Source organism: Eptesicus fuscus, chromosome 2 (assembly GCF_027574615.1).
Source record: "Eptesicus fuscus isolate TK198812 chromosome 2, DD_ASM_mEF_20220401, whole genome shotgun sequence".
In the NCBI taxonomy this organism is placed as follows: Eukaryota; Metazoa; Chordata; class Mammalia; order Chiroptera; family Vespertilionidae; genus Eptesicus; species Eptesicus fuscus.
The window spans coordinates 116164753-116179397 of NC_072474.1; the positions used below are offsets into that span (position 1 = coordinate 116164753).

At 58.7% G+C, this 14645-nt stretch overlaps 1 protein-coding gene across 3 annotated transcripts in view; it reads right to left on the minus strand.

Annotated features, from left to right (window-relative positions):
* Window positions 1–14645, minus strand: part of GRK4 (G protein-coupled receptor kinase 4) — a 41594-nt gene continuing 26949 nt past the window's right edge. For all 3 annotated transcript variants that reach the window (XM_028159693.2, XM_028159695.2, XM_054708496.1), the window contains 9 exons: window positions 12911–13051; window positions 10630–10820; window positions 9888–9925; window positions 7697–7786; window positions 6454–6662; window positions 3396–3533; window positions 1575–1712; window positions 1037–1180; window positions 1–122 (listed from right to left, as the gene is read on the minus strand). In XM_028159693.2, coding sequence (XP_028015494.2) covers window positions 108–122; window positions 1037–1180; window positions 1575–1712; window positions 3396–3533; window positions 6454–6662; window positions 7697–7786; window positions 9888–9925; window positions 10630–10820; window positions 12911–13051 — 1104 coding nt within the window. In that variant the 3' untranslated portion in view covers window positions 1–107. The remainder of the gene's footprint in view (window positions 123–1036; window positions 1181–1574; window positions 1713–3395; window positions 3534–6453; window positions 6663–7696; window positions 7787–9887; window positions 9926–10629; window positions 10821–12910; window positions 13052–14645) is intronic.

The window sequence follows — 14645 nt, forward strand, 5'->3', positions numbered from 1 at the left end:
TTTTAAGATGCGTCAGACCTGTTTATTGCAATTCAGAGAGAGGACGAACACGGAGCAGCTCCGGGCGTGGGGTCGGCTCTGCACCAGTCCCGCGGGCAGCTCCAGGGTTAATTCAGGCAGCCCTGCAACACACGCCCCGTCAGTCCTTTTCTGAGGCAAGCGGCTCACCTTTCCCCAAGCGTGAGGGACAGGGGCAAACTTTGGGGTGCGAACTGGAAGGCAGGCAAACGCTCACACGTTTCCTTTACTTCGTGACGTGCAGCCTTCTCGGTGCACAGCCCTCTGGGTCGCTCTCCGGGCTCCCCATCGCACTGGCGCTCCTATCCACCCACCCCCGCGCGCTCTGGGGAACCAGCAGGAGTGTATCCCCCCCCGCCCCCCCACATAGCACACCCTCAGCTGCGGTTCCGTGGGGTGCAGGGAGGCGGCTTTCACAGGACTGGCCGCAGACAGGCTCTCCGGAGACGCCCATGCCTCCCAGTTCTCAGAGGGAGTGCGCTCCGAGACTCGTGCCCCCTCCGGCGTGTTTTCATGGAGTGTGAGTGGACAGCTCTGAGGGAAGGCCTCGGAGTGGGCAGGGGCCGAGCAGGGAACCCACCGTCCCAGGAGAGAGCGTCTGGGAAATGCTAACTGGACGCCGCTACAGGACGCCTCTCCGACCCGCTCCGCTTTCAGAGGAGAAGCAGCCCCCCCGGGGCACGGGCGAATGTCAGCCACCGAGCTGCGAGTGACAGGCGTCGTTTTGAGGCTGGCTCTGTGCGACACTCATGGCCGAGCCCAGCGGACAGCGCGGCCACGGGCAGAGGGGCGCCTGCGCCCGGCCGTCCTCCCTTTGGGTCAGAGCCGAGTCCACACGCACAGCCAAGAGCGTGCGGGGTTTCCGGCGGGGCTCCCATAGCACCACCGCTGGCTCTCACGGTGCCAGCCTGAGGCACGAGGCGTCGGAAAACGGAAAGCCAGCTTTCACTCGGTGAAGTGTTTTCCTAGCCCGTCACACTGCCAAGCCCCACACCAGGGACAAGGCCGGGACCCTCACCCCTCTGCTGAAGAGCCTGTGGAAGAAGCCTGCCCTCCGCGGGCGGGCTGGCCCCAGGTGGCAGCTTTTGTCTTCTAGACGCAAGTCCCAAGTTTCCTCGTTTTCACTTTCGTTGATGTCCTTGAAACATTCCGACTCGATCATCTGCATCCGCACAAGGGCAGGACAGAGCAGCGGGCAGACACCCAGGTCAGCCAGCCCACGGGGCCCACTCCAGCCCTGCTCCCCATTTCTACTTGCCCTGCCTCCTGGCCTCTTCTTGGGTAACTTGGCCTCCCTCCCCCATGGTGCCAGCCAGCCCTGCTTAGGCAGTGGGGCTTAGGGCCGGAAGCCCCCATCGGACCCAAATGGCTACCTTCTGCCCGCCACCTGGGAAGGGACCAGGGACAGCTGCCATGGATAATTCTACCTCTCCACACACTCACACAGGTGTGTGTATGTAACAGCTAAGAAGACACCGTCACACATGTACACACACATCCTTGTCATTTCATCCGTCACCCTGACCTGGGTAACGGCGCGTGCTGACAAGCAGTACCTCATTCTGCCAGGGGATGGAGACAGAGCCCGTGACAAACTGGCTGTAGAAGGTGGTGTCGGCGGCGTCCAGGTAGATGCCTCTCACCGTGGAGAACTGGTCGATGTCCATGACGTCCTTACAATAAACCGCATGCGGCTGCGCACGGAGAACAAGGAGGCGCTGGCCGTGAGGTCACTGGGCCACTGGGTCTCCTTAACCACTAAGGACACAGTGCACATGGAGTCGCGGCCTGAACTCTTCCTCCGGTCCTGGTTCTGCTGAGCCTCTCATTTGAAGCATTCTGACCCCTTCCCTGGACACTGTGTCATTAACCTGTGGACACTGTCGGCCAGTTCTCTTGCCCTCACACCTGAGACACACGCCTCCCTTTTCGGCAGTGGACAGCGGGTTACAGGCAGGCCGGGGGGAGGGGGTGGTCGGGTGCTCTCGTGGGGACATGGCCCTGATCCTCACGCCCGCCTGACACTCAGCTTCCTTGACATCGAGCACCACCCTAGCCTAAGTGAACAACGCAGGCCCCGGGCCCTGCTCCCCGGCCCCGGCAGAGCTCATCTCAGGTCCCCAGCGAGGGAGGCTGGTCTGCACACCCTCCTCAGGGCCAGGGGCCAGACTGCTGTCCTCAGGGCCAGGGGCCAGGAGCAGGCAGGGCGTGTCAGTGCGGCCGCCTGCCTGGCGGGGGTGAGGGAGCGCGCGCAGCTAAGGCCAGGGGCGCCCTGCAGCTCCCAGCACGCTCACTCCGAGTGAGGACCATGGCGTCCTGTCCCGATGCCCCGGAGGAGCTTCTCTGAAAGCAGCTGAACCACAGGGGAGACAGTCCAGGAGCAGCAGCGCCCGCTGACGGAGCTGGGCCCCGGCCCAAGGCCGGAGCCTGTACTGAACCCCACTCAAGTGCCAGTGCCTGACACGTGGCCATCGGACTCTGCTGTCACCTGGCCCCGCAGGTCCGCTGGGGAAATTCAAGGGAACTCCCAGCACCGCCCAGACCTCTGGCCTACGCGTCCTAGGACCGCACCCGTCATCTCTCCCTCCTCAGAGAAGACTGATGGCCGCCTTCCCTGCACGGGCCCCGGGCGGCCCCAGGCCTGGTGGAAAGAAGGCTCGAGGGACCAGCGGTCCATCGGAAGTCTCTGCCTGGGGCTCTGCTCCGGCTGTGACTGACTCACCGCTGACCTGCGCAGCCTGGAGCGAGCTCCCTCAGGGGAGCCGGCTGCCGTTCTCCCTGTGCCGACACTACAGCGTGTCATCAACATGCAACTGGAACCATTTCCAGGGAAGAAGCCACTGGTGTAAGATACATGGATATAACCCGAGTCCCGGACTGTGCGGCTACAGACACCTCACGCCATCACACCCTGCTGGACCGCCTCACATCCGGCCCAGACTGGTCCCATCGTCTATGCCTGTGTTCCCACCCGGCACTGACACGTGCCCGAGCCTGCCCCCGCCCCCCCCCACACACACACACACACTGAGGTGACCACTCCCGGGCCCTCAGTGTGCAGCCAGGACTCTGAGACACACGCTGGCCAGCACTGACATCAGAAGGGGACACTGCCGAGGAGGTCTGAGGACAGCACTGGCCGGGCTCAGCTCTGATGGCCCACAGCGGACACAGGCCCCCAAGCCTGAAGCAGGAGCGCTGCTGAGAAGGCCTGTGAGGACAGGCCTAGGACAGTGGGGGGCGGGGAGGGAGGAGGAACCAGATGCTAGGGGGCCTGAGCAGAAGCCACACCCACTGGCTGCACCAGGTGACCTGGAGCTACTGGGGTGAGGCCCGCCTTCTCTGGGACCCCTGCTACTGGGCCACACGGTACTCACGTCGGGGCAGAACGGGGGCTCTAACATGTGTACTTCCAGCCTCTTGAAGTTAACGCTCTTGAACACGGGGTGCTTTCGCACGCCAGCGGCTCCGTCACCCATGCAGCCCAGGCGCTGTTGGGGGTTCTTGGTGAGTAACTGGAAGAAGCAGAAATGGAGTCAGAAGCTCCTGGGGGCAAAAGAAACGCAGCACAGCTCCACGGCAGTGACCACGGAATGGGGCGAGCGCACCACACCGAGCGAGGCCCTCAGGGTTCAGTGCCCACCCGCCTCGTGAATTCAGACTTGACTAATTAAACAAGTGATGCTTCAGAGTTAAACCACAGTGTCCCTTTGAGCTGTCAATAAGTAAAAGAGTTGGCTAAGTAAATCCCTAAGTAAAAAGATAAATTTTACTATGAAAAATGAGGGGAATTTTTTAAAAGAAATGGGAACCATTCAGCACTTCCGAGGAACACTTACCGCTAAGTCACACTTAGAAACACTCACAGCTGCTCTATTCAGTAGGGAGGTGGCTGGGTCTCCGCTGGATCAAACTTTAGCAAACCCAGTTCAGAAATCACAGGCACTGAAAGGCAGTGGGAAGGGTCTCTTCCAAGGCCTTCTTACCTACATATTTGTAATTGTCACAATTCAGGAGACCGTCCTCCACAATCAACCTAACAGGTTTGGCTGGGCTCAAAGCAACACAGGACAGACCTGGAGCTTGAAAACACACCGGCCCCACCCCCGGCTGCCTGAGCTGCCTGAGCTGCCTGGTTGCGGGGAGCACAGCGGCCGGGGGTCAGCGGGCTCTGCTGCTCCTGCACTAGCAGCGGGATGAAGAGTCCTGATGAAGCATAGGAACCTCCCTCTTGTGTAAAAAGCTGCTGTTTGAAACTCTCTGCTGTTGTTAGATAGGCCCTAGTCCTGTCAACTGTCACTCTAAGACAGTCTCTTAATATATAAAATTACTGTTTTTAGTTCAAATAATAGAAAAAGATAAACTTAACTGTCTGACCTTGCAAGCTAGCCATCCAATGTAATAGACCAGTGGTCGGCAAACTGCGGCTCGCGAGCCACATGCGGCTCTGTTGACTAATGAGTTTGCCGACCACTGTAATAGACTAATATAGACTAATACTGATAATAATTCCCATATTCTTATGCCAAGTACTAACTCATTATGTATTCAAGGTTACAACTGTCTGTAACAGTAACTCACACAGAGCCCTTTGTAATATCTGCAAACAAAGAGGCTCGAAAAGTATAAATACGGGAGGCCTCCTGTGTGTGGTGCTCAGAGATTTGGGCCGGAGTAATAAACGACTCCTGGTTAATTGGGTCATTAAGGCGTCTTGGATCTCACTCGTTGTTTTACATACAACACCGACGGACACCAGAGCCCCGAGGGCCTACGTGACACGGGCCCTCCGGCCCTCCAGAAAGGTCTGCTGGCCCTGGCCAGACTCACAGCCAGCACCCACTGCTTCTCTGAAAATAAACCCCATTCCCCGGCAAAGGCCAGAGAGCATTCTGGCTCAGGCTACCTGCTCTTTGTTTACTTATTACTCTTCTTTCCCTGCCTTTTACTGTGGCCATGTTTCCGTCTGTCAGCCTGCCAGGAGCCTGAGGCCTCGGGCAGGCTCCATTCCTCACTCAGCTCCTCACATCCCCGCCGCCATCCGAGGGCAGTATTTGTGAGTGCACGGACAGCAGCGTGGCCAGGAGCCGGCTAAACTGTCAGCTCCAAGCGACCAGCTGGAAGAAAGCCGAGCCCACTGCTCAGTGCCAGGCACCAACGCAGCCACCCGCCCCGGAAACACCCGGAGAAGGAAACGGACATGGCTACCTCCGGCACCGGCACCTCCTGAGCTACTGACACACTTCAGTGACAGCTGCCTGCAGGAGATGCCAACACCCCCGGAACCTGCCCCCCCCCCCCCGCCCCGTCCCCACCCAGCCACTCCCCAGGTCACACCCGCCGCTTCAGGACCAGCAAGCCCGCCTCTGCTGCCTCGCAAGCAGCCTCCTCCCGGTGTGGGCCCGTCTTTCTCACCTGAGGCGGCACTGTGACCCCGCAGGCTGTGGCTCCTGTGACAGGAGCAGGACCCACAATGGGGCCTCGACCGCCCCCTTCATTTCAACCACGTGGCCCTCTGATGCTGCAGGTTCTCCGCCCCTCCGGCACCTCCTCTCCTCTGGAAGCCACGCCTCCTCAGCTCCCTCCCACCCCAGCGGCCGAGGACCTCCGAGACCAGCAGCCACAGGCCGGCACCACGTCTCCGGCGCCCCCCACGCTCCGCCCTCCGGCCCGCTCCGCTCCACTGGGTGCAGCCAGGCAGTGTCCAGCCTTCTCCCCTCAGGCAGGGCCCGGCCTTCCCCACATCAAACCCTGTAGGCCACCTCCCTCTACGGCTGGAATCTGACCGCTTCCCACCGGCTCCGCCGCAGCCAGGTCTGAGCTGCCCCCGCCCCACAACGTTTACCAAGGCCTGGCTGGCCCCCTCCGTCCTCCTCGCGGTCTCTTCCCGGCACAGCCGGCCCGAGCACAGGGGGCAAACCTGCCTGCGCCGGCCCGGCTCCCCGCAGCGACCGCAGCCTCCAGGCCCGACCAGCAGGTGGAGGCAGGGGCGGCAGGACAGGCCTGGCACTCGCCGGAGGACAGGAGACGTGGGCGAGGGGACACCTCGCTGTCTGAGACGCTGAAGGTCCTGCTCAGGTTCAGTGCCACGTGACATGGTCAGCGGCACGAGGCTCAGCTGTGCTCTGAGGAGGGCACAGCGGCCTGGGCACGCGCTCCCCTCGGGCCCCTCTGAGAAGGCAGCCCACGCCCTCCCCTCGGCTCTGCTCGGCTCTGCTCTGCGTGGTCAGAAACCATCACGTCATTCCTCCCGGGCGGCATCCAGAAGGTTCCCTCCTGCCTGACTCGGGAGGAAGCCCCTGGCATTCGCCTCAGAAGCACCGAAGGACCTCGGCGGCCCTCCCGAGCCAGGGTCTTGCTCACTGGACACCGACACCGCCGCGGGGCTGCCATCGCGCGGGAGGGAGAAGCTCACGCCCGCCCGAGCCGACCCACCATCCTGCAGATGGACTCGGTGTCCTCCGAGAACCGCGGGGAGTACTCCTCCGTGTCCTCCTTCACGCGCCGCTCCACCTCCTCCCGCTTGACTTTCTCTTTGAATCTTCTGAAGGGAGAGTGTCCCTGAATCATCTCATAGAGCAGGCAGCCGAGCCCCCACCAGTCCGGGCCGTAGGCGTAGGGTTCATTATTGATAACCTCAGGAGCTGCGTGGCAAGTTAGGAAAGGCAAATTAAATTTCAGTTCTAAATTTCCTGGTACTTAATTCCAAATAACACACCATAAAGGTAACATGTCCCAACATGCATGAGCCTAGAAACACATTAAGCGAAAGAACCAGAGCAAAAGGCTGCGTGGCGTGTGACTTCCTATGCAGCAGGCGGACTCGCCGAGGCCCGGGACGGAAGCAGCTTCGTGGCTGCAGGCTGGGCGGCAGGCTGGGCGGGAGGGGACAGGAGCTGCTGGGGATGACACGGGGGTTCTGCTGAGGTGACAGAACTATCTGGAATGAGACGGTGGTGGTGGGTGCCCAGCGCTGTGACGACTGAGACCACGCATGTGCACTTCAGGCCGGCGGGCTTTACGTGCGTGAATGACCTTCCAGTGCAGCTGGCCCTGGAAGCTGTATTCAGAGCGGGAAACAAGTCCCCAGCAGAGGAACTACCGGGAAGGCTGCTCCCTCCGAACACCGAGCCACAGCCACGGGGTCCTGGGCCATGGCCACCTACCCCTCATCTCATCAAGTCCCTCGCGGCAGCTGAGGGCAGAGCAGCGACTGTGGGAGTCACCGCAGGCTCTGCAGAGGCCCTCGGCGGCCCTCTGGCACGTGAGAGGCCGCCCTGGGGTCAGGCTGGCAGCCGGCTGGAGCTGGGAGGTCACTGCTCTGGAGATGACCGAGGCAGGGCCCCATGCACCCAGGCTTCGGAATGGCCAGGGACACAGTTCCACGAGGGGTTTGCGAGGCTGCGTGCACCCGGCGTGGCAGCAGCAGAGTGAGATGGGCTGTCTGGTCCCGACCCTGCCTTCATGGAGCCCGAGACGTCTAGTGGCCTCAGTCCCACCTAGGAGAGGAGCGGACGGGAGGACTCCTCACACTCCCACGCCGCCGGCACCACTTCAAACGCCACCTGTGCCTCACGTAGCACTGACTCCAGGTGCGTTCGCGTTTGAATGTCTGTGTCCTGAGAACTCGGGCACCTAGACGGAAAGGGCAAGGCTCGCTGAAGGGTCTTCTACGTACCCATGTAGCCGACTGTTCCAACTCGTCCGCGAACTGTCTCCCCTTCTGGGACCTCCAGGGCTAAGCCAAGATCTGAAATCCGGATATGTCCTGCGTGTGTTTAAATACATGACACCAATCACAGGGGGCCGTGCTGACGCTTCCACATCCTACAGGCTGGGGAGAGCCATTAAAACACGGGGCGGAGTCACAGCGGTCCGCACGGCAGACTGCGATCTCAGCGGCAGAGACCTTGCCGCGTCTGCTCAAAGACCACCCAGTGCGTGCAGCTCCGCTAACGGCAGGGCATTAGGTTTCTCCTGGCTCGGGGTCGGGAAGCCCTCTGACCATCGACACCAGCTGACCAGCTCTCCCAGGCACAGAATCGTTCCAGACCAGTCTACACGGGGACGGGGACCTGGGACTGAGGCTGCACCACATCACAAATCCCATCATGCCCTGGGCGCGAGCCCACCCAGGAGGCAGGAGGGTGCAGGGGGTAGAGCAGATTCCGGAGCCCCGAGGCCTGGGTTTGAGTCCCCGCTCTGCCACGTTTTAGCGCGTCCGGGTTTCCTCCGTCCACACAGAAAGGTCCCTCAGCAATGCGGTTTTCTATATTTTATGTTTAAGCAGAGTCCACGCAAGCTGGAGTTTAAGTTCCCCTGTCTCATTTTTCTTTTAAAAAGTGATTCTTTTAAACTGAGAAGTGAACAGTAAACCTCCTGGGAGAACTGCACGTCGGAGACACGGCCTGGGGCGGTGTGTGGGGACACAGGCACACTCACGCCTGCTGGTGCAGACAAACAGCACGCAGCCCTGGCGCGGGGGCTCAGCGGGCTGCGCACTGTCCCATGCAACAAGGCTCCCTGGGTCGACGCCCAGTCAGGGCATATGCCGGGATGGGCTCCATCCCCAGTAGGGATGTGTAGGAAGCAGCTGACTGATGCTTCTCTCTCTCTCTCCTTCTCCCTGCCTCTCTCTGTTTAAAAACAAACAAAACCACCAGCACCACACCCGAGGGAGGGATGTGGCAGAACTGCACGTGACCTGGCCTTCGGCCTAGCACCCACTCTGATGGCTCTACGCCAGGGCGCACGAGGACAACAGGCAGTGCCACGTGCCCAGAGCCTGGGGCAGCCACGCCCCCCCGGCGACAAGGGCCGGGAGGTCTCCTCTGCGTGTGGGGGGTGGTCTCTGCTACATGTTAAAAAGCAAAGTGAGGAAACAGCATGCGGATGTTAGTCATCAGGGCCTATGCCTCAGCATCGGAGAAAAACGCAAAGGGAAGGAGAAGGGAAGGTCGATAGAACCCAGGATGAACGTTCTCTTTAAACAAAGAGAAAAGGCACATTTTCTCCGCCAGCTCCGCAGGCCCGGGAAGAATGGCCCACACGGCAACGGGGCGGCGCAGCCCACGGGGGTCTCGCGTGCCGCTCTCCACACAGAGGACGGGCCCTGGGGAGACGGTGGGCTCAGGTCTCGGCACGCACAGGGGAGCCTGGAGCGTGATCACAGCAGGAAGCACATCTACTGGCACCTGCTGGCCACGCGGGCCAAGCTGGCCAAGCGGGCCATGACTCCGATGGACGAACGGACAGCAAAGTGTTAGCACCCACCAGTTCCGAACGACAGCAGAGCAGAGAGCGAGCACCTCTGGTCACCCTGTGAAAACCAGGGGGTCATGGCCAAGTGTCTCACCTGACTTTCCTGAGCAAAGAGGTGAACAAATGCTGACGACCAGAGTTCCTTCTCACAGGGACCCCAGCAAGGACGTGAAAAGGAGCGACGGCATCAGTGCCGTCGCTGTGAGTCCCGGTTGTGACATCGAGACGCTGACCGTTAAGCCGTCAGAGGAAAGGCTGCTGACCCAGAGCCAGCCCCTCGGGCCGCTCCTGACGCTCTCACAGGCTCCCCCGCGTGGAAGGCCCACGTGGCCACGTGCACGGCTGCCCGGGACACATGCCCTGTAAGGAGGGCCACCCCGCGAGCAGCGCCCACGGTGAGGAGGGCGTGGGAACCACGCTGAAGGGATACAGCAAGCTGTGGGCCACGGGCAAGACAAGGAGAGCATGTGCTCACCGAGTCCACCGTGCCTGCCGCCGCCTAATCCCGGTGGCAAGGCCACGTGCCCTCCCGGCGCCTCAGGCTCCCTGCGGGTCTGCACTGACCGCCCCCGCCCCCTCCGCGGAGCCTGTGCGCCGGGGCCACTCACCACGGTCGTCCAGGAGGATGTTCTCGGGCTTTAGGTCTCTGCGAGGAAGAAGCAACAGGAAGCGCGGTTAGGAGGAAGCTGACCCCGCGCCCGTCAGCAGCCGCAGCCGCAGCCGCGGTCTCTGCGCCCGACAACGGCGACACGGCCCTGAGAGCGAGTGCGGCGCCCGCGGGACGGCATGAGGCCCAGTGACCCAGGAATCGAGCGAGCGGGCAAATGCTCAGGAGGGACTTGTGGCCAACGGGAGGGGGTGAGAGCGAGGGGCACCCAGACCCTGGGATGTCGGGAGAGAGGGCGAGGCTGGCAGGGCCTCCCAGGGAGCGGGCGCAGGCGAGGCCACCCAGGGAGATGAGAAGACACCGCAGCAGCGACAGGACGGGGCTGCTTTGCCTCAGACGAAGCACACTGTCGACACTAAACCAGTGCAATTGACGTAATTTTCTTTACTGAGTTCTAAGCGGCGAAAGCAGCCAGGCCCATGGGCTGTAAGACGGTAACTGCTATGCCGTCTGCCGGCAGAGGCCCAGCCCCCGCAGCACTGCTCCACGTCTCCGATGGCGGAAACGGGTTCTTATGCGACGTGAGTGGCACTGCCCACGTCTGGCCAACTGAACTAATGAGAACTGCTCACAGAGAGGAGAGGACTGAGAGGAAGCCAAGGCCCACCTCTGATGGCCACAGTGTGAGTGACCAGCCCCCAGGGAGCGCCCGGGCCCTCGGGCTGGGGAGGCCCCGTCCTCACCTGTACACGATCCGTTCCCTCTGCAGGTCCTCCAGGCCGCAGCACAGCTCCGCCGCGTAGAACACCGCTCTCGGCTCGTCGAAGCCGGGGCTGCCCAGGTTGTAGATGTGGAACTTCAAGTCCCCTCCGTTCATGAGGGTGAGCACCAAGCACAGGGAGTCTTTGGTTTCGTACGAGTAGCATAAGCTCACCTGGAGGCGGCAGCATCGCAAAAACAACAGACACCCGCTCACGCCCTGGCCCGCACGCCATGGCTAACCGCATTCAGGGAGGCCTGTGGGTTTGCGAGCACCCCGCTCTGCTTCAGGGGCTGCGCGCCCCGCGCAGGAGCTTCGGGACCTTTCCTTGCCGAGGACCCTGCGCCAGTTCTGAACTGGAGAGAACTTGCCACGCCCAAGGGGGTGGGTAGGTGGCACCACTTCACAGAGACACTGGGTCATCCTCCCAGGCTACCCTCACCCCGCCCCCACAGTGCCCGGAGCTCTCCCTGCCGCATCCTCCCACCACGTGCAGTCAGCCAGCACCACGCAGACACAGGCTACCCCTCATACTTTTCCACATGCTCATGAAACCCATTTCGCCTGGTCAAGGTTTTCACCTACTTTTCTATTGGTTTGTACGTCCATTCACACACACACACACACACACACACACACACACACACCTGCTGGGGCTATGGCTGGACTGCACTGAATTCATTTAATCTATGCATCAATTCGGGGGAGAACTGATGTCTTCGCAGCGTCGAGTCTCCCAACCCACGGACCCCGCCTTAGTTAGGGCTTGTCATTTTCTTTCCTTTTTTAAGTGTTCTCTCAACACAATGTTGAAACTTTTTAAATTGGTTTTTTAGCAAGAGAAACACCGATTCGCTGTCCCACTGATCCATGCACCCACTGTTGCTTGCGGTATGTGCCCTGATTGGGGTCAAACTGCACCTGGACACATGAGGAGAATGCTCCAGCCAACTGAGCTGCCGGCCAGGGCTTCTGTCATTTCCTGTACTAGCATTTTATCGGTCTCAGTGGAGAAGTCTTGCACATTTTCAATTTTTGCCTAGATCTCGCTGTTTCTTGATGCTATCATAAATGGTGTCACATTTAATAAGTTGACTAACTTCCCAAAATGTCTCGGACGGTCTACCACGCAATCGCAGTGGCCAGGGTAGGGGAGGAGGCGACGGGCGGACATGGCCAGGCAGGCCACTCGCTGCTGTCTGCAGGGAAAACAGATTCCAGGGCAAAGAAGAACATTCCCAGGTTCCTTGGAAGCGGCCAAGAAGGTAGAAACAAAAACATTTTATTTAAAGGGAACAAACTGCAACTACTTCTTATGTCCCTTTCATGACGTTGGAGTATGGATTTCTATGTTTCAAAGCAGTTACCCAAGTATGTGTAAAGCAACTCCAAGATGAGCCCATTTTATTACAGATTTTCAGGTAACACACGTCAGACCGTCATGTCAGACACACAAAGTCTTGCTATTAAATTTACACGATGGCCACCCACTGTTGGGAACACTGTCCCCCAGCACAAAGCAGCTGACCTCACTGAGAAATCAATGCCTTGGAGGAAGTGACTCCAACACTACAAATCACTTCACAAATCCCTGTCCCTCTCCTCCTTCAGCCAGACCCTCATACTGCAGTAGATGCTGCAGGAAATATGCAACCAGGTTCGAGATGAAAACCACACCACTTACTGCTCAGCCTGCGCCTGGAGTGGGTCCTGAGCCCACCCAGACCCCAGAGAAGGTGGACAGAGGGGCACCACACAATGGGGGTGCTTATCGAGGGCCAAGCAGTGGACGTGCCAGTGTCAGAGAAAGGGAGACGGGAAAGGCCTGAGGCCCAGGAGAGGAGGCAGCCAGAGAAGGTCTCCAGCCCTCATGGGGCCAAGACACCGGCTGCCCCCGGGAGGAGGGGGGGGCACCTGGCCGGCGCCAGCTTGCAGCGGGAAGTCACTGCCAGACCAGGCGTGGTGGAAGCAGCCGCTCTGTTCCAAGCAGGCTCTCCACTGTCCTATGTTAAGAATTGAATAAGGAAAGAGGGCTGTTACTAAAGCAAAGCTGTTCCCGACACCTATGCCTGTTACCAGCACAAGACGGCAACCGCACACGCACTCAACCAAGAAATTCCCACGGCTGGAAGGAAGGGGGCTTAGAGGCAGGTCGTTAAGAAAGTGCTGGTTACCCCGGATCCTCAGTGAGGACGAGAGGAGGGACTCCTACAGATCTACCGGGCTCCCTCTGAGGTCCACGGGAGACGAGAGGAGGTACTTACTATAAATCTACTTTGCACTTTTTCTAGGAGTCTTTTCTCATTCAGGGCCATGGCTTCCCCATTCCTCCTTTTTATTCTTTTCTTTTCTAGCTTTTTGCAGGCATACATTTTCCCCGTAGCTCTCACTTGACAGGCATAAACCTAGTTTTAAAAGAAAGGAAGAGGTTTGCACAGAGCTGAGTTCCCTAGGCTCCAGAGAAAGCTGTCTTCTGAGAAGCCTCTGTGAGAGCAGCAGCAGAACTGGCCGAGCCAAGAGCACCGCCGTGGTCACTGTGAGAGTGTCTGAGCCGGCCCCTTCCTCCCTCGGCTACCTCGGCTACGGCAGGGCGCTGGGCAATCACGCGAACAGACATGCTCTAAAACCCAGGGCAGTGGACAGACGGGACTTGTCATATGTGGTCATGGTGCACTCTTTAACATGTCTCCCTCCTTTTTTGTACAAAAGCAAAAGTTTTAGAAACTAGATTCTTGGCTTTTTAGAAAGTTCAAGAATATAAGAAAATATATTTGACAGAAGTCACAGACTTTCATACATTTATTATACTTAGTTTTAAAGTCATATTTATATATTACTTAATTTTATATTATGAACATTTTCAAATGTATAAAAGTGGAAAGAATAGTCTAGTAAGCCCCCAGGTACCAGTCCCCAGGCTCTGGACTATCAGCCTATGGCTGACTCCTACCCACGTCTCTCACACACACACACACACACAATCCCCCACATCCCATACACACATACTCCACAACCACACACATGCACACATACACACGCGCAACCCCCCACATCCCATTCACACCTGCTCCACAACCACACACACACACACACACACACACACACACACACACCAAACAAGGATTACTTTAAAAGCAAATATAAAACATGACATAATTTTACCCATCAATAAAATAAACCTTATGATAAAATATAAAGTTTACTGTGAAAAATACTTAAAGTATTCAAAAGGACAATGATTAAAAACTCACCTGAAATCTCAAGAAAACTATCATTAATGTTTTTCTGGCTAGCTCCCAGCCCCTCCGTACACGCACCTGTGAGAATGTGTACCTTGCTCCCGCCCACCCCTGGCTAACATGTTCCTACTAAACTCCCTGTAAAGCCCATGTGTCTACAACAAGAACTTCATTCTTCTGTGAACACAGACCCATGTGCTTGAACCTCCCTTTCCTCTTCCTCTGACAAAACCCGAGTTCTGGCCTGGACATCATGAAAGGAAGGGCGGGAGGAACTGAAGGTGTCCACATGGATGGACTTCCCACAGCCACGTCCATTACGAAGGTGCACACAACAGCACTGGCTGGATTGTGCAAATACTCTAAAAGGTCGGGAGACCTGCCCTGGCCGGCGTGGCTCCGTTGGTTGGGGATCGTCCCCCACACCAAAAGGCAACATGCCGGGGCTGTGGCTCCATCTGGGTGGGGAGCCTGCAGGAGGCAGCCCATCGATGTTTCACTCCACATAGATGTTTCTCTCTCCCTTCTCCCTTCCTCTCTCTTTTAAGAATCAATTCTTAAAAATATTTTTAAAAATAATAACTACTGAATAAAAGGTCTGGAGAACTGAACCAGGGTGCAGCACCGCTGATTCTCCCGCGGCGATGGCTGCGTGGACCACGTTCCCGCCCCGTCCCAGCGGATCTCCCTGGGAGTGTGTCACCTCTTGGGTCAGCTTTCCAGTCGTGCGAAAGGAATGCTTGTGGCCTTGGCTTTGGCT